Genomic DNA, 24,183 nt, shown 5'->3' with positions numbered 1-24,183 from the left:
AAGGACGCTGAGACGAGTCAAGGACGCTGAGACGAGTCAAGGACGCTGAGATGAGTCAAGGACCATGGGACGAGACTAGGACCATGAAAGTAGACAAGGACCATGGGATAGATAGACTCACAGCAGGAGAAACACAAGACTAGGACCATGAGATGAGACGAGGACCATGGGATAGATAGACACACAGCAGGAGAAATACAAGACTAGGACCATGAGACAGACAAGGACCATGGGATAGATACTCACAGCAGGAGAAACACGAGACAAGGACCATCGGACGAGGCTAGGACTGTGAGCTGAGTCAAGGACCATGTGATTGGACTCACAGCAGGAGAAAGACAAGACAAGGACCATGAGACAAGACAAGGACCTGGGGATAGATAGACACACAGCAGGCTAAACATGAGGCAAGGGCCATGAAACAAGACAAGGACCATGAGATGAGATGAGGACATGGGAATAGACTCGCAGCAGGAGAAACATGAGAGAAGGACCATGGGACAAGACAAGGATAGTGGGATAGACTCACAGCAGGAGAAACCCAAGACAAGGGGCATGGGACGACACACACAGCAGGTGAATCACAAGACAAGGACCGTGGCACGAGACTAGGACAATGAGAGTAGACAAGATTCATGGGATGAGACTCACTGCAGGAGAAACACAAGTCAAGGACCATGGGAAAGACAGGCACACAGCAGGAGAAACACAAGACAAGGACAATGGGACGAGAGAAGGACCATCAGATAAGGCTCACAGCAGGGGAAACACAATAGAAGGACAATGGGACGAGACTAGGAGCATGGGACGAGACTAGGAGCATGGGACGAGACTAGGAGCATGGGACGAGACTAGGAGCATGGGACGATACGAGGAGCATGGGACGAGACGAGGAGCATGGGACGAGACGAGGAGCATGGGACGAGACGAGGAGCATGGGACGAGACGAGGAGCATGGGACGAGACGAGGAGCATGGGACGAGACGAGGAGCATGGGACGAGACGAGGAGCATGGGACGAGACGAGGAGCATGGGACGAGACGAGGAGCATGGGACGAGACGAGGAGCATGGGACGAGACGAGGAGCATGGGACGAGACGAGGAGCATGGGACGAGACGAGGAGCATGGGACGAGACGAGGAGCATGGGACGAGACGAGGAGCATGGGACGAGACGAGGAGCATGGGACGAGACGAGGAGCATGGGACGAGACGAGGAGCATGGGACGAGACGAGGAGCATGGGACGAGACGAGGAGCATGGGACGAGACGAGGAGCATGGGACGAGACGAGGAGCATGGGACGAGACAAGGTCCATGGGACGAGACTAGGACCATGGGTCGTGACTCACTGCAGGAGAAACACAAGACAAGGCTCAGAATGGGATATGGCACTCCGCACACTCTTCTCTTGGTTTATCATCGTTCACAAGTTAAACATGTCAGGGTTGTAATATCTGTGCAGATGAAAAACCCACCATAACATCCACAATAGATGGTTAACATGTAATAATCCATTGAATTGAACCGGTTACATTGACAAAATGTTGTTTTGCTAAGTTGTTATACAACGACATGTTTCATGGAGGAGGGATGTGAAACTGACAGACTCACTCTGAAGGCAACAAACTGACCCGGGGTAGTGGAGCAACAGGTGGACCAAGTAAGGGAATGAAGGAACAGAAAGGAGGAGTGGAGGTTTTGCTGGAATTTTTGGAAGTTAAAAAGGAGGGAATTCTAGTCATACATAATAAATACGTGTACCTGTGATCTTGAGAAGATTAGAGAGTTGAAATGGAAAAAAGTGCCAGCTTGAGAGGTGGTAAAAGACCAAGCTGAGGATACCAAGGTACCGTGACTGCAGGTCCTGTGCTTTGACGTCCTGAGGGGTTTGTGCCCATATGATTCAGAGATTTAATCCCCACCATGTTCAATTGTGTCATGGAGAGTGATCCAAGAACGTTGGTCACAGCAAAAAGTCCCTGTACTGTGTGCAAGTGCTTTCTTCGCATGTACTGCCAGGTAGTCATGCTGAGGAAACACCTGGCTAGATGAAGCATACCTGGTGGGTTTATGGCACCTTTTGTTCCCATGGTTGCAGCTTGTGTTTGGAGGATCTCCAAATGAACATTGAGAGGTTTGCAGATGTGGCAAGAGGTTGCAAAGGAGGTTGCCTCACCATTGATCAATTTGCATCTCACCTGCAACTGCCCATTTCCCAGCCTCTTCGTGACCTATTTTCACTGTTTGACCGGGTAGGCCAAACAAAGCCCTGCGATGGATAGGCAGGACGTCCAATGGCGACTTTATCGGTCAGAACATTGCAAGCACTGTTGAGATTTATGAGCAGAGGCCTAATAAGACTTGTTCTTCCAATTTGTTTTGCAGGACCGAGATGGAACCATTGATTTCAGAGAGTACGTTATCGGCCTGGTGGTGCTCTGCAGGCCTTGTGCATCGGACGAAGCCATACGTATGGCATTTCAGGTCTCCATTGGAAAAGCTTACTCACTCTCATGGTAGTTGTTGTCTCGGTGAAAGATATGCCTTTTCTAGCTACATCAATCAACGAGAGCTCGCCACTGTGCACCACAACAACCTTTAGAGGAATTGCTCGTGTTGACAAAGAGCAGTTCAAATTGATGGAGCCTTGGGCCTATTTTGTTGCTGCGACTAGTTTTAATCCAGCCCAAATGTATTTCCAGGACATGGAAAAATGCCTTCCAACTTGAAGCCAACAAAGCACACAGTGACCTCAACATGGGAGTTAACAATAAATTACACTAAAAACACACAGTGACCTCAACATGGGAGTTAACAATAAATTACACTAAAAACACATAGTGACCTCAACATGGGAGTTAATAATAAATTACACTAAAAACACAGTGACCTCGACATGGGAGTTAACAATAAATTACACTATAAACACACAGTGACCTCAACATTGGAGTTAACAATAAATTACACTAAAAACACACAGTGACCTCAGCATGGGAGTTAACAATAAATAACACTAAAAACACACAGTGACCTCAACATGGGAGTTAACAATAAATTACACTAAAAACACAGTGACCTCAACATGGGAGTTAACAATAAATTACACTAAAAACACACAGTGACCTCAGCACGGGAGTTAACAATAAATTACACTAAAAACACACAGTGACCTCAACTTGGGAGTTAACAATAAATTACACTAAAAACACAGTGACCTCAACATGGGAGTTAACAATAAATTACACTAAAAACACACAGTGACCTCAGCATGGGAGTTAACAATAAATTACACTAAAAACACAGTGACCTCAACATGGGAGTTAACAATAAATTACACTAAAAACACACAGTGACCTCAACATGGGAGTTACCAATAAAACACTAAAAACACACAGTGACCTCAACATGGGAGTTAACAATAATTTACACTAAAAACACACAGTGACCTCAACATGGGAGTTAACAATAATTTACACTAAAAACACAGTCACCTCAATATGTGAGTTCACAATAAAACACTAAAAACACACAGTGACCTCAACATGGGAGTTACCAATAAAACACTAAAAACACACAGTGACCTCAACATGGGAGTTAACAATAATTTACACTAAAAACACACAGTCACCTCAACATGGGAGTTAACAATAAATTACACTAAAACCACAGTGACCTCAACATGGGAGTTGACAATAAATTACCTTAAAAACACACAGTGACCTCAATATGTGAGTTCACAATAAATTACACGAAAAACTCAGTGACCTCAACATTGGAGTTAACAATAAATTACACTAAAAACACACAGTGGCCTCAGCATGGGAGTTGACAATAAATTACCTTAAAAACACAGCGTCCTCAATATGTGAGTTCACAATAAATTACACGAAAAACACACAGTGACCTCAACATGGGAGTTAACAATAAATTACACGAAAAACACACAGTGACCTCAACATGGGAGTTAACAATAAATTACACTAAACACACAGTGACCTCCCCATGGGAGTTAACAATAAATTACACTATAAACAGAGTGACCTCAACATGGGAGTTAACAATAAATTACACGAAAACACACAGTGACCTCAACATGGGAGATAACAATAAATTACACTAAAAACACAGTGACCTCAACATGAGAGTTAACAATAAATCACACTAAAAACACAGTGACCTCGACATGGGAGTTAACAATAAGTTACACGAAAAACACACAGTGACCTCGACATGGGAGTTAACAAAAAATTACACTAAAAACACACAGTGACCTCGACATGGGAGTTAACAATAAATTACATTAAAAACACACAGTGACCTCAACATGAGAGTTAACAATAAATTACAATGTAAACACACAGTGACCTCAACGTGGGAGTTAACAATAAATTACAATGTAAACACACAGTGACCTCCCCATGGGAGTTAACAATAAATTACACTATAAACAGAGTGACCTCAACATGGGAGTTAACAATAAATTACACGAAAACACACAGTGACCTCAACATGGGAGATAACAATAAATTACACTAAAAACACAGTGACCTCAACATGAGAGTTAACAATAAATCACACTAAAAACACAGTGACCTCGACAAGGGAGTTAACAATAAGTTACACCAAAAACACACGGTGACCTCGACATGGGAGTTAACAATAAATTACACGATAAACACACAGTGACCTCAACATGGGAGTTAACAAAAAATTACACTAAAAACACAGTGACCTCGACATGGGAGTTAACAATAAATTACAATGTAAACACACAGTGACCTCAACGTGGGAGCTGACACTAAATTACATTAAAAACACACAGTGACCTCAACATGAGAGTTAACAATAAATTACACTATAAACACACAGTGACCTCAACATGGGAGTTAACAATAAATTACACTATAAACACACAGTGACCTCAACATGGGAGTTAACAATAAATTACACGAAAAACACACACTGACCTCAACATTGGAGTTAACAATAATTTACACAAAAAACACACATTGACCTCAACATGGGAGTTAACAATAAATTCCACAAAAAACACACAGTGACCTCAACATGGGAGTTAACAATAATTTACACTAAAAACACAGTCACCTCAACATGGGAGTTAACAATAAAACACTAAAAACACACAGTGACCTCAACATGGGAGTTAACAATAAATTACACTAAAAACACACAGTGACCTCAACATGGGAGTTAACAATAAATTACACTAAAAACACAGTGACCTCAGCATGGGAGTTAACAATAAATTACACTAAAAACACACAGTGACCTCAACATGGGAGTTAACAATAAATTACACTAAAAACACACAGTGACCTCGACATGGGAGTTAATAATAAATTACACTATAAACACACAGTGACCTCAACATGGGAGTTAACAATAAATTACACAAAAAACACACAGTGACCTCAACATGGGAGTTAACAATAAAACACTAAAAACACACAGTGACCTCAACATCGGAGTTAACAATAATTTACACTAAAAACACAGTCACCTCAATATGTGAGTTCACAATAAAACACTAAAAACACACAGCGACCTCAACATGGGAGTTAACAATAAATTACACTAAAAACACAGTGACCTCAACATGGGAGTTACCAATAAAACACTAAAAACACACAGTGACCTCAACATGGGAGTTAACAATAATTTACACTAAAAACACAGTCACCTCAACATCGGAGTTAACAATAAATTACACTAAAAACACAGTGACCTCAACATGGGAGTTAACAATAATTTACACTAAAAACACACAGTCACCTCAACATCGGAGTTAACAATAATTTACACTAAAAACACAGTCACCTCAACATGGGAGTTAACAATAAAACACTAAAAACACACAGTGACCTCAACATGGGAGTTAACAATAATTTACACTAAAAACACAGTCACCTCAATATGTGAGTTCACAATAAAACACTAAAAACACACTGACCTCAACATGGGAGTTAACAATAAATTACACTAAAAACACACAGTCACCTCAACATCGGAGTTAACAATAAATTACACTAAAAACACAGTCACCTCAATATGTGAGTTAACAATAAAACACTAAAAACACACAGTGACCTCAACATGGGAGTTAACAATAATTTACACTAAAAACACAGTCACCTCAACATGGGAGTTAACAATAAAACACTAAAAACACACAGTGACCTCAACATGGGAGTTAACAATAAATTACACTAAAAACACACAGTCACCTCAACATGGGAGTTAACAATAAAACACTAAAAACACACAGTGACCTCAACATGGGAGTTAACAATAATTTACACTAAAAACACAGTCACCTCAATATGGGAGTTAACAATAAATTACACTAAAAACACACAGTGACCTCAACATGGGAGTTACCAATAAAACACTAAAAACACACAGTGACCTCAACATGGGAGTTAACAATAATTTACACTAAAAACACACAGTGACCTCAACATCGGAGTTAACAATAATTTACACTAAAAACACAGTCACCTCAATATGTGAGTTCACAATAAAACACTAAAAACACACAGTGACCTCAACATGGGAGTTAACAATAATTTACACTAAAAACACACAGTCACCTCAACATGGGAGTTAACAATAAATTACACTAAAAACACACAGTGACCTCAACATGGGAGTTACCAATAAAACATTAAAAACACACAGTGACCTCAACATGGGAGTTAACAATAATTTACACTAAAAACACACAGTCACCTCAACATGGGAGTTAACAATAAAACACTAAAAACACACAGTGACTTCAACATGGGAGTTAACAATAATTTACACTAAAAACACACAGTCACCTCAACATGGGAGTTAACAATAAATTACACTAAAAACACACAGTGACCTCAATATGTGAGTTCACAATAAAACACTAAAAACACACAGTCACCTCAACATGGGAGTTAACAATAATTTACACTACAAACACACAGTGACCTCAACATGGGAGTTAACAATAAATTACACTATAAACACACAGTGACCTCAACATGGGAGTTAACAATAAATTACACTATAAACACACAGTGACCTCAACATGGGAGTTAACAATAAATTACACGAAAAACACACACTGACCTCAACATTGGAGTTAACAATAATTTACACAAAAAACACACAGTGACCTCAACATGGGAGTTAACAATAAATTCCACAAAAAACACACAGTGACCTCAACATGGGAGTTAACAAAAAATTACACTAAAAACACACAGTGACCTCAACATGGGAGTTAACAATAATTTACACTAAAAACACAGTCACCTCAACATGGGAGTTAACAATAAATTACACGATAAACACACAGTGACCTCAACATGGGAGTTAACAAAAAATTACACTAAAAACACACAGTGACCTCGACATGGGAGTTAACAATAAATTACAATGTAAACACACAGTGACCTCAACGTGGGAGCTGACACTAAATTACATTAAAAACACACAGTGACCTCAACATGAGAGTTAACAATAAATTACACTATAAACACACAGTGACCTCAACATGGGAGTTAACAATAAATTACACTATAAACACACAGTGACCTCAACATGGGAGTTAACAATAAATTACACGAAAAACACACACTGACCTCAACATTGGAGTTAACAATAATTTACACAAAAAACACACATTGACCTCAACATGGGAGTTAACAATAAATTACACGAAAAACACACACTGACCTCAACATTGGAGTTAACAATAATTTACACAAAAAACACACATTGACCTCAACATGAGAGTTAACAATAAATTCCACAAAAAACACACATTGACCTCAACATGGGAGTTAACAATAAATTACACTATAAACACACAGTGACCTCAACATGGGAGTTAACAATAAATTACACGAAAAACACACACTGACCTCAACATTGGAGTTAACAATAATTTACACAAAAAACACACATTGACCTCAACATGAGAGTTAACAATAAATTCCACAAAAAACACACAGTGACCTCAACATGGGAGTTAACAATAATTTACACTAAAAACACAGTCACCTCAACATGGGAGTTAACAATAAAACACTAAAAACACACAGTGACCTCAACATGGGAGTTAACAATAAATTACACTAAAAACACACAGTGACCTCAACATGGGAGTTAACAATAAATTACACTAAAAACACAGTGACCTCAGCATGGGAGTTAACAATAAATTACACTAAAAACACACAGTGACCTCAACATGGGAGTTAACAATAAATTACACTAAAAACACACAGTGACCTCGACATGGGAGTTAATAATAAATTACACTATAAACACACAGTGACCTCAACATGGGAGTTAACAATAAATTACACAAAAAACACACAGTGACCTCAACATGGGAGTTAACAATAAAACACTAAAAACACACAGTGACCTCAACATCGGAGTTAACAATAATTTACACTAAAAACACAGTCACCTCAATATGTGAGTTCACAATAAAACACTAAAAACACACAGCGACCTCAACATGGGAGTTAACAATAAATTACACTATAAACACACAGTGACCTCAACATGAGAGTTAACAATAAAACACTAAAAACACACAGTGACCTCAACAAGGGAGTTAACAATAAAACACTAAAAACACACAGTGACCTCAACATGGGAGTTAACAATAAAACACTAAAAACACACAGTGACCTCAACAAGGGAGTTAACAATAAAACACTAAAAACACACAGTGACCTCAACATGGGAGTTAACAATAAAACACTAAAACACACAGTGACCTCAACATGGGAGTTAACAATAAAACACAAAAAACACATAGTGACCTCAACATGGGAGTTCACAATAAAACACTAAAAACACAGTCACCTCAACATGGGAGTTAACAATAAATTACACTAAAAACACACAGTGACTTCGACATGGGAGTTAATAGCAAATTACATTCGAAACGCACAGTTACCTCAACATGGGAGTTAACAATCCTTTCCACTCATTATAGGTTCAGTGTTCATGCTTTTGTTTAACTTCAGTCGAGTGCGACATAATAATTGTTTGGTTTTTTTTTTTTTTTTTTTTTTTGTATACAAGATCGAGGCTCGTGAAAGAGCGAACATTAATCACACAGAAAGACAAACAGACACACAAAACAAATAACATCGGGAGCGGTAGACACGATGGGGAGAGAGGGGGAAGGACACAAACACAACATTTGAGAGCAGGGACCGAGAGACATGGAGACATCGAGAGAACTGTGGGAGGGAGAGGGCTTTGGGGGGGAGGCATGGGAAGGGGGGAGGGGGGGGGGGGTGGGAGAGGTATAAAACATATGGACACTGCCAAGACTTCCAGGAAAGAAGTTGGAATTTCAAACAAGGTGGATCTGGGGTGAATTAGTGGGGGTAGAAAAGATCAAGGTTTTGGATGGGGGAAGATAAGAGATGGTGGTGAACAGCTGTTTTGAAGACCTGGAGGGAGGAGTGTGATTGAAGTGAGTGTGGGAGTTTGTTCCAGAGGCGGGAGAAAAGAGGAATGAAAGAGTGAAGGTGAGCAGAGAGCCGAGATTTCGGCAGTTTAACCATCAGAGGGTGGCTGGCAGATCTTGTGCGACCTGTAGGAATATTTGGGGGACAGAGCACAGAGCGAGCTGGGGGAGCAAGGCCGGAGAGGAGTCGGTAGAAGACAGAAAGACCACCTCCCTGCCTGCGGTGAGTGAGTGAAAGGCCCTCAGAGATAGCTTCATCGCGGGAGATTCCAATGATTCTGAAAGCTTTGGATTCAACAGCGTGAAGCCGAGCCAGGTGTGAGGCAGGAGCACCAGCCCATAGGGGAGAACAGTATTCCATTCAGCTGCGGATGAAAGCCTTGTATGTGGTGAGGAGCTCAGGTGTGCCTAGGAAGGACTTCGCACGACGGAGGATGCCCAGTCGGCGACTGGCTTTGGAGGCCAGCTTGGAAATGTGGTTTTCCCAAGAAAGATCATGGCAGATGGTGAGACCCAAAAGCTTGAGCGACAGAACTTCTTGGAGAGGATTGTTGAGAAAGTAGATGGGAGGGTTGTCCAGTCGATCTTTTCGGAGAGACATTGTAAGAGTGTGAGATTTGTCAGGATTGAAAGACATGTTCCACATGTTTGACCAGTCTGTGATTTTGTCCAGGTCTTCAGAGAGTGAGGAGGCTGCAGACTGCCGATCTGAGGGAAGAGGAATGGAGCGGCAGAGAGTGGAGTCATCAGCAAAGAGATACAGAGGATTTTCCAGAGAGTCGGAGAGATCATTGATAAAGACCAGAAAAAGCACAGGGCCCAGCACACTGCCTTGGGGAACTCCAGCCTGAACGGGAAGGGGAGATGAGAGAAATCCATTCAGGGCCACACGTTGACTACGACCAGAGAGGAAGTCCGCAAGCCATGCATGGAGATTTCCATAGATACCATAGGAGGAGAGTTTGGTGAGCAGAGCTGGGTGCCAGACCGTATCGAAGGCACGTGATATGTCAAGGGAGACAGCTCTGATTTCCTGTTTGGCATTGAGGACCTCCATCCATTGTTGAGACAGCAGAAGCAGCATGTCCAGAGTAGAGTGACCTGGTCTGAAACCAAATTGATGATCAGAGATCAAGCCATTGGAGAAGAGGAAAGATTTCATATCCGAAGCAATGATGGATTCCATGACTTTGCTGATAATTGGGAGCAGGCTGATTGGTCTGTAGTTTCAAGGATCTGTTTTTACACCTTTTTTGTGTAAAGCGGTAATGTTTGCTGATTTCCAGGATGCTGGCAGATGACCTTGAGCAAAAGATAGGGTGAAAAGAACAGAGAGAGGGTGAGATAGAGCGGCAGAGCAGGCTTTTAGGACCCGTGGGCTGATGCCATCTGGTCCAGTTGCAGAATCAGAGTCGAGGTTTGACAAAAACTCCTCCACCTTGTCAGGAGAGAAGGTCACAGAGTCCAGGAGCAGTTTGGTTCGACTGGGAAAGGTGGGAACAGAGAGAGATGGGTTTGGGACTAAGGATTTTGAGGCAAACACAGAGTTGAGGCATTCGGCTTTGTCACGTGCGATGTCAACTGTGTGGCCATTTGAGGTAAGGGAGGGGATGGAGGGGGAACAAACACCAGAAACGGATTTGACCAGACGCCACCAGGATTTGGAGGAAGGAGACAGGTTTGAGAGTTCATTCTTGAGTGAGGAGAGATAGTGCTTCCTGGCACTCCTGAGGGTAGACACACACTTGTTCCGAGCTTGGTGGAAGGAACTGAGATTTCCTTCAGTTGGATTAGCCTTCCAAGAGGCAAAGGCAAGTTGTTTCAGGGCAACTGTCTCACCACAAGATTCAGTGTACCATGGACGGGAGGAAGGGTAAGACAACTGAAGGCGAGATGGGATAAATCTGTGCATGAGAGAGATCAGTTTGCTTTGGAAGAATTCCCAGGAAGAATTGATGTCAGAGGCAGTGGAGATGGGAGACCAATCCAGACGATTGATGGCTGCTTGGAGACAGTCCCAGTCGGCCTGAGTGAAATGCCAGACTCGTCGACGCTGAGGAGGCTCTCTGAGAATGGCCAGAGAGATGTCCACTTTGACAAGCACATGATCAGAAGAACCGATTGGAGCAGAAGAAGAGCAGCAGACATTAGCAGGGAAGTTAGTCATAATCAAATCTAGAAGAGAAGATACTCCATTGGCTGAGATCCGGGTCGGGAAATTGACAGATTGTGTCAATCCCAGTGAGTCACAGAAGTCCTTTGCTGAGGTGCCATGACTGGTGAGAGAGGAACCCACACCCAACCAGGTGGCATGATGACAATTGAAGTCACCACATATGAGGAAGAGAGAGTTGGGATGAGTGGATAGAAGTTGGTCCATATTGTCAGACAGTGAAATGTAGATGGAGTCATCACTGTTTGGGGGACGGTACAGAACACATATGAACAAAAGGTGGGAGCGGAGAGGAAGCCGTAGCCAGAGGTACTCCTGGGGGTGAGGAGGAGAGAGGGCAGTGCAAGGAGAGTGAGGAAGAGAGTTTTTGATAAAGATAGCCACACCACCACCAGGCCGAGGCTCAGGTCTATCATACCGGAGGAGGGAGTAACCAGGAAGAGATATTAAGGAATCAGAGACATCTTGAAGGAGGAAAGTCTCTGTTAAGCAGATCAAGTCTGGATTGTCAGAAGCAACCTGTATGGAGAGATCAGTCAGGTTTGAGCGAAGGCCCCGGATGTTTGAGGTCCATACCGTTAATGAAGAGAGAGGGGGAGCATCGGGTACAGGACAGGGGAGGGGAGGAGTAGGGTAAGATGAAGGATGAGAGGGGGAGGTAGGGAGAGCAGTTGTTAGTGTGTCAGCGATTGCAGAAGAGTTCCAAGAAAGGGAAGGATGAGGAGGATGAAAGGTTTGAAGGTGAAGGGATGAGGCACAGAGAGGGGTTGTTTGAGGGGGGGCAGAGGAAAGAAGAAGGTTTGGGGGGGGGTGGAGGTATGAGATAGAAGGGAGACGAAGTGGGGAGGAGGCAGCTTTGAGGAGGAGGGGGGAGGAGGGAGAATTGGAGAGGAATGGTATGGGGGGAGATTTGAATGGGAGTGGTTGGGGGGGAGTTTTGAAGGGGAGGAGTGAGGGGGGAGTTTAGGAGGGGAAGGGCAAGGGGGGAGTTCAGGAGTGGAAGGGCAAGGGGGGAGTTCAGGAGTGGAGGGGTAGGGGGGGAGTTTAAGAGTGGCGGGGCAAGGGGGGAGTTTAGGAGTGTAGGTGCAAGGGGAGGGATTTGGATGGGAGGGGCAAGAGGGGAGTTTAGAAAGTGGATGATTAATGAAAGACGAACATTGAAAACAAATTGGGTTTGTTGTGATTTTCAAGTTAGCAATCCGGTTCAGAATGATGGAGGAGGGATGGAATGAATGTGAATTTAGACCATGTAGTGAGGGAGACGTATAAGATATTGAATTTCTTTTTTTTGAGGTGGAATGAGTTGGAGAGGAAATTGAGAAAAGCCTTTTAAATAGGAAGAAAAACAGCGTGTTGTAAAATACCACTGAGTAAAACACTGAAGGGGAAAGGTTAAACATATTTAAATAATATTTAAACAGAACCGTGAACAATCTTATGTGCACAAAAATACCAACGGGGGGAGAGCCGAGAGGGACCACCACGAGTCACGTGAAGGGCAAACGGTGGATGGTTCATGCTTTGTTTTTCTTCGTTAGCTTGTTATCATCACAAGTAAAAAACACTTTGCTTATTGTAGACGAACCAATGCACCCTCGTCACCATCAGACAGCTACCGGTACCCTTCATCCCACAGGTAGTGTTATAGTCCAGGGTATAACTTCTGTTGTGAACCCAAGTTGCCTTTTCATGGCGCAGTCTGTTGCTCCAATCTAAACTTCCAACACAGTTTATGTTAATATGGTTTCCATGATAGCAGGGTCGTGCTTCCCTGCCCAACCATGCACACTGAGCACATCAAGCTGCCAGCCTGTCCTTCCAATGTGACGCATCCCATGCTGCTCAGGAAGTTGTTACCCTTGTCAAAGAATCTCGCAAATTTCTCCCTCTTTCCTCTCTCTTCTGAGAAATAGTATCCAGACGTCGCCATGCAGCATCATTGATAACACAGATTGTATTGCCGTGCTCCCAGCATCACCTCTCTGCCTCACTTTATCTTCCTCTCTCTCTCTAACTACCTCCCTCTGCCTCACTTTATCTTCCTCTCTCTCTCTAACTACCTCCCTCTGCCTCACTTTATCTTCCTCTCTCTCTCTAACTACCTCCCTCTGCCTCACTTTATCCTCCTCTCTCTCTCTCTAACTACCTCCCTCTGCCTCACTTTATCTTCCCCTCTCTCTCTAACTACCTCCCTCTGCCTCACTTTATCTTCCTCTCTCTCTCTAACTACCTCCCTCTGCCTCACTTTATCTTCCTCTCTCTCTCTAACTACCTCCCTCTGCCTCACTTTATCCTCCTCTCTCTCTCTCTAACTACCTCCCTCTGCCTCACTTTATCTTCCTCTCTCTCTCTAACTACCTCCCTCTGCCTCACTTTATCCTCCTCTCTCTCTCTCTCTAACTACCTCCCTCTGCCTCACTTTATCTTCCTCTCTCTCTCTCTAACTACCTCCCTCTGCCTCACTTTATCCTCCTCTCTCTCTCTAACTACCTCCCTCTGCCTCACTTTATCCTCCTCTCTCTCTCTAACTACCTCCCTCTGCCTCACTTTATCTTCCTCTCTCTCTCTAACTACCTCCCTCTGCCTCACTTTATCTTCCTCTCTCTCTCTAACTACCTCCCTCTGCCTCACTTTATCTTCCTCTCTCTCTCTAACTACCTCCCTCTGCCTCACTTTATCTTCCTCTCTCTCTCTAACTACCTCCCTCTGCCTCACTTTATCCTCCTCTCTCTCTCTCTCTCTAACTACCTCCCTCTGCCTCACTTTATCTTCCTCTCTCTCTCTCTAACTACCTCCCTCTGCCTCACTTTATCCTCCTCTCTCTCTCTAACTACCTCCCTCTGCCTCACTTTATCCTCCTCTCTCTCTCTAACTACCTCCCTCTGCCTCACTTTATCTTCCTCTCTCTCTCTAACTACCTCCCTCTGCCTCACTTTATCTTCCTCTCTCTCTCTAACTACCTCCCTCTGCCTCACTTTATCCTCCTCTCTCTCTCTCTAACTACCTCCCTCTGCCTCACTTTATCCTCCTCTCTCTCTCTAACTACCTCCCTCTGCCTCACTTTATCTTCCTCGCTCTCTCTAACTACCTCCCTCTGCCTCACTTTATCCTCCTCTCTCTCTCTAACTACCTCCCTCTGCCTCACTTTATCTTCCTCTCTCTCTCTAACTACCTCCCTCTGCCTCACTTTATCCTCCTCCTCTCTCTCTCTCTCTAACTACCTCCCTCTGCCTCACTTTATCTTCCTCTCTCTCTCTAACTACCTCCCTCTGCCTCACTTTATCTTCCTCTCTCTCTCTAACTACCTCCTTCTGCCTCACTTTATCTTCCTCTCTCTCTCTAACTACCTCCCTCTGCCTCACTTTATCTTCCTCTCTCTCTCGAACTACCTCCCTCTGCCTCACTTTATCCTCCTCTCTCTCTCTAACTACCTCCCTCTGCCTCACTTTATCCTCCTCTCTCTCTCTAACTACCTCCCTCTGCCTCACTTTATCTTCCTCGCTCTCTCTAACTACCTCCCTCTGCCTCACTTTATCCTCCTCTCTCTCTCTCTAACTACCTCCCTCTGCCTCACTTTATCTTCCTCTCTCTCTCTAACTACCTCCCTCTGCCTCACTTTATCCTCCTCCTCTCTCTCTCTCTCTAACTACCTCCCTCTGCCTCACTTTATCTTCCTCTCTCTCTCTAACTACCTCCCTCTGCCTCACTTTATCTTCCTCTCTCTCTCTAACTACCTCCTTCTGCCTCACTTTATCTTCCTCTCTCTCTCTAACTACCTCCCTCTGCCTCACTTTATCTTCCTCTCTCTCTCGAACTACCTCCCTCTGCCTCACTTTATCTTCCTCTCTCTCTCTAACTACCTCCCTCTGCCTCACTTTATCCTCCTCTCTCTCTCTCTAACTACTTCCCTCTGCCTCACTTTATCTTCCTCTCTCTCTCTAACTACCTCCTTCTGCCTCACTTTATCTTCCTCTCTCTCTCTAACTACCTCCCTCTGCCTCACTTTATCTTCCTCTCTCTCTCTAACTACCTCCCTCTGCCTCACTTTATCCTCCTCTCTCTCTCTAACTACCTCCTTCTGCCTCACTTTATCTTCCTCTCTCTCTCTAACTACCTCCCTCTGCCTCACTTTATCCTCCTCTCTCTCTCTCTAACTACTTCCCTCTGCCTCACTTTATCTTCCTCTCTCTCTCTAACTACCTCCCTCTGCCTCACTTTATCTTCCTCTCTCTCTCTAACTACCTCCCTCTGCCTCTCTTTGCCTTCCCCTCTCTCTCTAACTACCTCCCTCTGCCTCACTTTATCTTCCTCTCTCTCTCTACCCCTCTCTCTGTATCCCTCTCTCTGTATCTCTCTCTCTCTCTCTGTATCCCTCTCTCTGTATCCCTCTCTCTTTATCCCTCTCTCTGTATCTCTCTCTCTCTCTATCTCTCTCTGTATCCCTCTCTCTGTATCCCTCTCTCTCTCTGTATCCCTCTCTCTCTCTGTATCTCTCTCTGTATCCCTCTCTCTGTATCCCTCTCTCTGTATCCCTCTCTCTCTGTACCCCTCTCTCTGTATCCCTCTCTGTCTATCCCTCTCTCTGTATCCCTCTCTCTCTACCCCTCTCTCTCTACCCCTCTCTCTGTACCCCTCTCTCTGTACCCCTCTCTCTGTATCCCTCTCTGTCTATCCTTCTCTCTGTATCCCTCTCTCTGTATCCCTCTCTCTGTATCCCTCTCTCTGTATCCCTCTCTCTGTATCCCTCTCTCTGTATCCCTCTCTCTGTACCCCTCTCTCTGTATCCCTCTCTGTCTATCCTTCTCTCTGTATCCCTCTCTCTGTATCCCTCTCTCTGTATCCCTCTCTCTGTACCCCTCTCTCTGTATCCCTCTCTGTCTATCCCTCTCTCTGTATCCCTCTCTCTCTACCCCTCTCTCTGTACCCCTCTCTCTGTACCCCTCTCTCTGTATCCCTCTCTGTCTATCCTTCTCTCTGTATCCCTCTCTCTGTATCCCTCTCTCTGTACTCCTCTCTCTGTATCCCTCTCTCTGTATCCCTCTCTCTGTACTCCTCTCTCTGTATCCCTCTCTCTGTATCCCTCTCTCTGTACCCTCTCTCTGTATCCCTACCTTTATCCATTTCTCTAACTCCCTCTTTATACCTCCTCTCGCCACCTCTGCCTTGCAATGCATCTCTCTACCTCCCTTTTTTTTTTTAACATCCCTGTCGCTTCCTCTCTCTGCACCCCTCTCTTTTTTGCTCCACCTCCCTCTGTCTACGCCTCTCTAGCTACCTTTCTCTACCTACCTCCTGCTACCTCCCTTTCACCATACCTCCTCTCAATGTCTCTTTACCTACCTCTCTCTCTTACCTCTCTCACTACCCTACCTCCCTACCTCCCTTTCTAACTTCTGCTGTCTAAATCCATCTCTCTACCTCTCTCAGTACCCCTCTCTCTCTCTCCCTACCTCCCTCTTTTTCTCTTACCTTTCTGTAGCTCTCCTTCTACCTCCCTCGTTGTCTCTCAAAATGGTGCCCAGCTGATGATCCAGGCAGTTGGAAAATCAGTCAATTGCTTATAAGTCAAGGTTATAACTTCAAAAAAAAAAGCTTTTCCAAGTACATAATATATCTGTGTATGTATGTTTACATATGTGTTTATGTATCCAATATATACTCGTGTGTGTGTGTGTGTGTGTGTGTGTGTGTGTGTGTGTGTGTGTGTGTGTGTGTGTGTGTGTGTGTGTGTGTGTGTGTGTGTGTGTGTGTGTGTGTGTGTGTGTGTATCTATCTATATATATATATATATATATATATTTTAAAAAAGCTTTTCCAAGTACATAATATATCTGTGTATGTATGTTTACATATGTGTTTATGTATCCAATATATACTCGTGTGTGTGTGTGTGTGTGTGTGTGTGTGTGTGTGTGTGTGTGTGTGTGTGTGTGTGTGTGTGTGTGTGTGTGTGTGTGTGTGTGTGTGTGTATATATGTATATATATATATATATATATATATATATATATATATATATATATATACTGTATATATATATATATATAAAATGCAGTGTGTTTGTGTGTGCGTGTCTCCTCCATAACTCCAAAACCATGAAACCTAGTGGCCCCACACTTTGCATGCATACTTATTGCCCCCCCTGAAAAGTGGGTGTTTGGGTGTGTCTAAACACCCTTTTTGAAGATGATTAAGGGGTTGCTCATAACAAGAAATCCTAAAAAGCCTTACCAAAATGGCGGTTCGCCATCTTTGTCAGCCCACTGCCACATCGCTGGGTTCTTAAGCTGCCATTTCGTTTTGGCTTATTGAAACATGTGTTCGCTTGTTGACACAATCTACTCTCACAGACTAATTGAAGCATATAATCAAAATCTGGATTTGGATTTGAGGATCGGACACTGCGTTTGGGTTCCCTTTTAAGGGTCTTTTGGGTCTCCAGGGTCTTTTCAGTCTTTTGGGTCTACAGGGTCTTTTGAGTCTTCAGGGTCTTTTTGGTTTTTGGGGTCTTTTCATTCTTCATGGTTGTTTGGGTCTTTAAGGATCTTTGGGGGTATTATGGGTCTCCTGGGGTTCATTGGGTCCTTGGGGTATTTTGGGTCATCGGGGTCTTCTCAGTCTTTTGGATCCTCTGGGTACTTTAGGTTAAGTATTTCAGGTTGCAATTGTGGGTGGCATCATGTCAGCTGTCCAACCAATGGGTGAAGAATGGACATACATACATATTCACAAACAGTTGTTCCATTGTATATAGATTAGCGATCGTTATAACTATATGGTCGACGGCAAGGCTTCCGCAGTCGTGCTTGTATACTCAGTGGGTAAATCTCCTAGTAAGGAAGGTAAAATATATCAAATTAAAGATCAAACTCCTCCTGCTATGTCTATAGTCTATTTAATTTATTTCCTTCCTTTAAAAGTCGAAAGTACACCGATGGACGAACAAAGGCGTGTTTCAAATTCAAGGTAACCCCTTGGGGCTTTGGGGTTGTGGTGTTGATGTACTTTATGCGTGTTTATGCTTTACCACAACGGAATTTCGAACAGGCCGCGGTGCCTCGGTCCACTCACCATCGCTCATGCGGGAGAATTGTGTGTTATCTCCATATGCGGGTTTTATAAGGTGGAACGGAGTCCTCCCAGGTGTCGAACTGTCCACCTCCGTTTCAGTAATGGATCATGATTCGTGGACCAGTTTGTGAAGTTTTCTTATTGTCAAAGTTTTGTTCCGAGGGCTCTTTTCAGGATCGTCACTGAGTCACTGTTGTGTCGTAAAGTTCAGTAAGAAGAATTCAGTAAGGTCCAACTATTTTATTCAATCCAACATCGAACGCACGTCACGTTCCAATTCTCTCCACGCTCCATCCTTTACCTGGAACTCCTCCTCCTCTTGGCCACGCCCCCTCTAGCGTACCTTCCAGCGTACCTTCTATGTACAACACCACAGGCACCGAGCCTCCGACAGCTTCCAACTGCAGTTTGTTTGTCGTAATATTCCCAGGGATCTCTGTAAGGTTCTTTTTTTATCATTCCCGTTACTCCAAGAATCATTGGTACAATCTCGGCGCTCTTCAGCTTCCAGGATCTATTCACTTCATCTTTTTTGAGGGCTTGGTATTTGGTCATTTTCTTGATTTTTGCATTGTTTAGGCCAAAATCGCTGGGGACTGACACCTCAATGAGTAATGATGTATTTTCCTTTTTGTTCATCAGTATTATATCCGGTCTAATGCTTTTTTACACTGTGCTCGCGCAGCAAAAATCAGGGATACGCATTCGTCTGCGTACGTACTGGTGTCCGTGTCTGCATTTTAAAAATGCATTTTCTCGGCAACTGTTGGTCCGATTGACACGAAATTTTACCATGGAAACGCCTCCGCCTGTAGATTATTTTTATTCATAATTATGACGTCATAGGTCACGTGTTATAGACGCCATCTTGGAAAAACGGTACACCTCTATATCTCCCAAACCGCTGAATGGAAAAAATTTAAACGTGGCTCATTGTCAAGTACTCACAATGGGGAATAAGACACATGTTAATGATGATGTCATAATTAAGGTACTGATGATGTCCTAATTCAATAAGCTTGGTTCGATCAGTATGAATTTTTTTCGCTGCAATTTTACCATAGGAGTGCCTCCTCCTGTATAATATTTTAATGATAATTATGACGTCATGGGTCACGTTGTACAGACGCCATCTTGGAAAAACTTCGCACCTCTATATCTCTGAAACCATTCCATGGAAAAAATTGAGATCTGGCTCATTGTCAACTACTCTCTGTGGGGAATAAGAGATGTTAATGATTATGTCATTGGTGCATTTGTTATGACGTCATAATTCGACAAGTACAACACTTATCCAATCATTATGAATTTTTTTTCTCAGCAACTGTTGGTCTGATGGACACAACATTTTCACCATAGGAACGCCTCCTCCTTCCGAATATTTTAATGATAATCATGATGTCGTAGGTCATGTGGTACAGGCGCCATCTTGGAAGAACCGAAAAACGTTGCACCCCTTAACTCCAAAACCGCTCCATGGAAAAAATTGAAACGTGGCTCATTGTAAAGAACTCCATGTGGGGAATCGGTGTTGTTAACGATGACGCCATTGGTGCCATAATTTAGACGTCATAATTCGACAGGAACAACACTTAGTCAGATCAGTTTGAAATATATTGAGGTTTTTTTTTTTTTTTTTTTTTTGTATACTGAATCGAGGCTCGTGAAAGAGCTGATCTCTGCAACAATTATATTAGAGAATATAAATTTATGATGTCATCGCTCACGTGGTCTGGCAGCCATATTGGATCAAAGAAAAAAAAACCGTTCAAAAACAGAAGAGTTGGCTCACACCAAGTTTACTGTGCAGGGTAAGTATTCTATGAATACCATCTAGTTACTCCCGCCAGGGAGTAATGCATTCGATCGTGTCCGTCTGTGTGTGCGTATGTATGTTCGTGTGTTCATGTGTTTGTGAACAAGATATCTGGAAAAGTTCTGAACGGATTTGGATGAAAGTTGGTGGGATGATGCCCTTGGGATAAGGAAGAATTGATTCGTTTTTGGTGAAGCTCAAGGATATTATTCCGGATCCAGGAATTTTTTTGAAGGATTTTTTTTACCATTGGAAGATAGGGCTCAGCAGCGGCCACCCACGGTGGGAGTATGCGCTCTACTGAGTGGCGTTCTAGTTTTCTATGTTCATGCTTGATGGGATCATTAAGTCGTACATGAGCATTTCTTGTTTCCACGAGTTTTCTGGAACTGGGATTTTGAGACTTTTGCAGATGTGCCAGTCGATTACTCCACATACTTTGTTGTACCTTTGGGTGTACAGTTGCTCTAACATGAGTTTATTTTCATCCTGATTAGAGGTGACTCGTACTTTCTGTTTCTGCCTTGCAGAAACTACACTTATCCAATTGACTCAGTCTCGCCATCTTTTTAAATCCTTTTGGTGTAGGTCCTTGGTCTTGGGCATTAATAATGATTTGATCTCCATCCCAGTTGAGCTGACCTCTTTTTCACCATCCCAAAGAGCCTTCTTTGTCTACTCGCAATCTGTCCAACTTTTATTTTTATCCCTTCCTCCTGTTTTATCGTTTTTCCAGTTGCCGGTGTATATCTGTTGATATTAAGTTATATATTTTTCTTTCTTCTTTTTTGTAATTGTTGGGGCTGTAATAGTTGTTTCGGTTTCTTGCGTGACACCTTCAATTCGCACCTGTCTTTGGAAATTATTTGCTGGGTGGATTCGGGATACCTTCTGTGGTTTGTTGTCTTAGTGTTTACTTACAAATTTGATTGGGTAGTCTGTTGTACTTCTTACAAATTGGTTTAATTCTGGCGATTCCTACAGTTGTCATTCCGTGCGTTTAGTTGAGCTCCATTGTGCCGCTACCTCCTCATCTCGGCAGGTACATTCTCGGGATGCATTCATTTTTGTAAAACATTTTGTGGATGATAAGGAGTTTCCTTGTTTTGATGTCCAGTTTATTGATTTTTGATTGGGGCCAGTTTATTATTCCACAGCTATATTAGAACACTGGTACTGCGGGCTGGTTCATGGCTTTGATTTTGTTCCTTGGAGATAGGTATGTTTTCAGTTTGGCTTGTTCTATGTAGGTATTCTTTGGTAATTGTTTTGCGCATTTGTTTGTGACATATTTGGTGGCCCTCTTCTACTACAAGGTATTTGTATGATGCTTCGTTGTCTAGCTCCTGTATTGTTGTTTCAAGGTCAATTTTTATGTTGTCCGAATTGTGTTGGTCTACCTTGTATGAATATGCCCTTGGCACACTTGTCCAGGCCAAATTCCATTTGAATGTCGGCGGAGTACTGTTTCACTAATTTCTGTTGGTCTGCCAATTATTCCTCATTTGGGGCAAAGAGTTTTAGTCATCCATGTAATCATCATCGTGTGTGTGTGTGTGTGTGTGTGTGTGTGTGTCATAACATGTGTGTTGTCTTTTCTAACCCCCCGCCCCTCTTTTTTCTGACCCCCCCCCTCATTCGTCTCTCCCCCACCCTCTTGCCCCCCAAAATAGGTATTTTCTTTTGTTTGTTTGTTTGTTTGAAGTCTTATGATTATGTTAGTATGACTCTACATGCTGCCCTGTCTTCCAGCAACCATTGAAATTGGTTTAAAATACCTTTAGTCGGTGCAGTATACTGTTTATTCTACCAGGTGAATGACAGGGGTATTTCCCCTATGTTTAATTTGTGTAATTTAATTCATGTATGTGGTGTCTCCATGTATTTTTTTTCATCCATCGTTGTGATGGCCACTTGTAGCGGCCATAGAAAATGAAAGCCATTCTTGGGAAAAAAGTCAGGAGCATAGAAAAGGCCCCTTTATATGGTATGTGCCAGGTGGCAACCTCTAGAAAAGAATGGCCATTCCATGGCTTGTGGAAAATGCCAGACGATAGAAAATAAGGGACATTCTGAAAATCTCGTGTGCATGCTGGACTATCCTTGTGTTCTTACGAGGAACAAAGTAATCTCTAGAAAAGTTCATATAAAGGTGTGCCCTACCTGTCAAACCCTACCTGTATCGATTAAAACCAGTCAGTACGTAAAGTTTTTTTTATGGCGTAGCCCATCGGGCAAAGCCGTCGAGAACAGTGTTTGTCCGTATGTATGTCCCCTCAAACGTATACCAATAAGAGCTGAGGATATGGTCACATGACAGGGTGATGTGATTATGTCTGATGTCATTACGGCGGTATGGCGGCTGACTCACCACACTCCGCCATTTTGATTCCTTTGCCGTTCAGGCCGAACATATCGTCGAACCTGTCATATATCACAAGCGCCATGCTATACCTTTACGTTTTCACCCCTCAGCCCAAATTGGGCTATCACCCCTCAGCCCAAATTGGGCTAAGGGGTATTGTCGTCACGGGCGTCGTCCGGGCGTCCGTCAACTTTTGGTTTCTGTCAATTTCAAGGAGAACGGCTTGTCTTATTAAATCCATTTTTGCAGTGTGTGTTGGGGTTGAGTAGAGGAAGGTTCCTTTCGAAAATGGGCGCGCTGCGATTTTCAATATGGCCGCCACGGCAGCCATCCGGGCGTCCGTCAACTTTTGGTTTCCGTCAATTTCGAGCAGAACGGCTTGTTCGATTAAATCCATTTTTACAGTGTGTGTTGGGGTTGAGTAGAGGAAGGTTCCCTTAGAAAATGGGCGTGCTGAGATTTTCAAAATGGCCGCCACGGCAGCCATCTTGAAATTGGTTTCCGTCAATTTCGAGCAGAACGGCTTGTCCGATTACATCCACGTTTGCAGTGTGTGTTGGGGTTGAATAGAGGAAGGTGCTTTCAAAAATGGGCGCGCTGCGATTTTCAATATGGCCGCCTTGGCAGCCATCTTGAAATTGGTTTCTGTCAATTTTGAGCAGAACGGCTTGTCCGATTAAATCCATTTTTGCAGTGTGTGTTGGGGTTGAGTAGCGGAAGGTTCCTTTCGAAAATGGGCGTGCTGCGATTTTCAATATGGCCGCCACGGCAGCCATCTTGAAATTGGTTTCCACCATGCATGGGCTGAGGGGTTACGCCCGCTTTGCGGTGCTATTTATTTATTCAGTGTGAAACTTACGTGTTCCTCCCCGACCCCCTGGTCACGATGTACCTCCGAGCCCCGAGAGGAGCCACGGCAGAAAAATATGTTATTCTGTGTCAGAAATCAATAGTGAAACCACACCGATGATTATCAACAAACAAATATTGCATTAAAAATCACACAAGAATAACGGTTCAACAAATAGCAATCAAAAGTACACTCAATACATCTTATGATGGTACCATCAACTAGCATAGGATAACTCACGGCGTTCCCAGTGAGTGGAAAAACCTTCCCCAATGTCTCTATATTCCCGTCCTCAAGACGAAGTTGACTCCTGTGCGGATGGCAAGGGCAGTCGCACCACCAAAGCAGCTCTCAGGTGTAGGCGGTCGAAGCGACGCAAAAAGTCACGTGGTCCAAAACAAAAGGCAAACTCGCG

At 43.4% G+C, this 24,183-nt stretch overlaps 1 protein-coding gene across 2 annotated transcripts in view; it reads left to right on the top strand.

The window, feature by feature from the left end:
* The window catches only part of LOC137426652 (lysophosphatidylcholine acyltransferase 2), a 126,394-nt gene that overhangs the window by 60,441 nt on the left and 41,770 nt on the right, over positions 1–24,183 (top strand). For both annotated transcript variants that reach the window (XM_068115395.2, XM_068115394.2), the window contains 2 exons: positions 2,100–2,253; positions 2,387–2,485. In XM_068115395.2, coding sequence (XP_067971496.2) covers positions 2,100–2,253; positions 2,387–2,485 — 253 coding nt within the window. The remainder of the gene's footprint in view (positions 1–2,099; positions 2,254–2,386; positions 2,486–24,183) is intronic.

This window comes from Myxine glutinosa, chromosome 5 (genome assembly GCF_964187855.1).
Source record: "Myxine glutinosa chromosome 5, kmMyxGlut1.1, whole genome shotgun sequence".
In the NCBI taxonomy this organism is placed as follows: domain Eukaryota; kingdom Metazoa; phylum Chordata; class Myxini; order Myxiniformes; family Myxinidae; genus Myxine; species Myxine glutinosa.
Note: the sequence above shows the minus strand (reverse complement) of the source record. Positions and strands in the feature narration are given on the sequence as shown.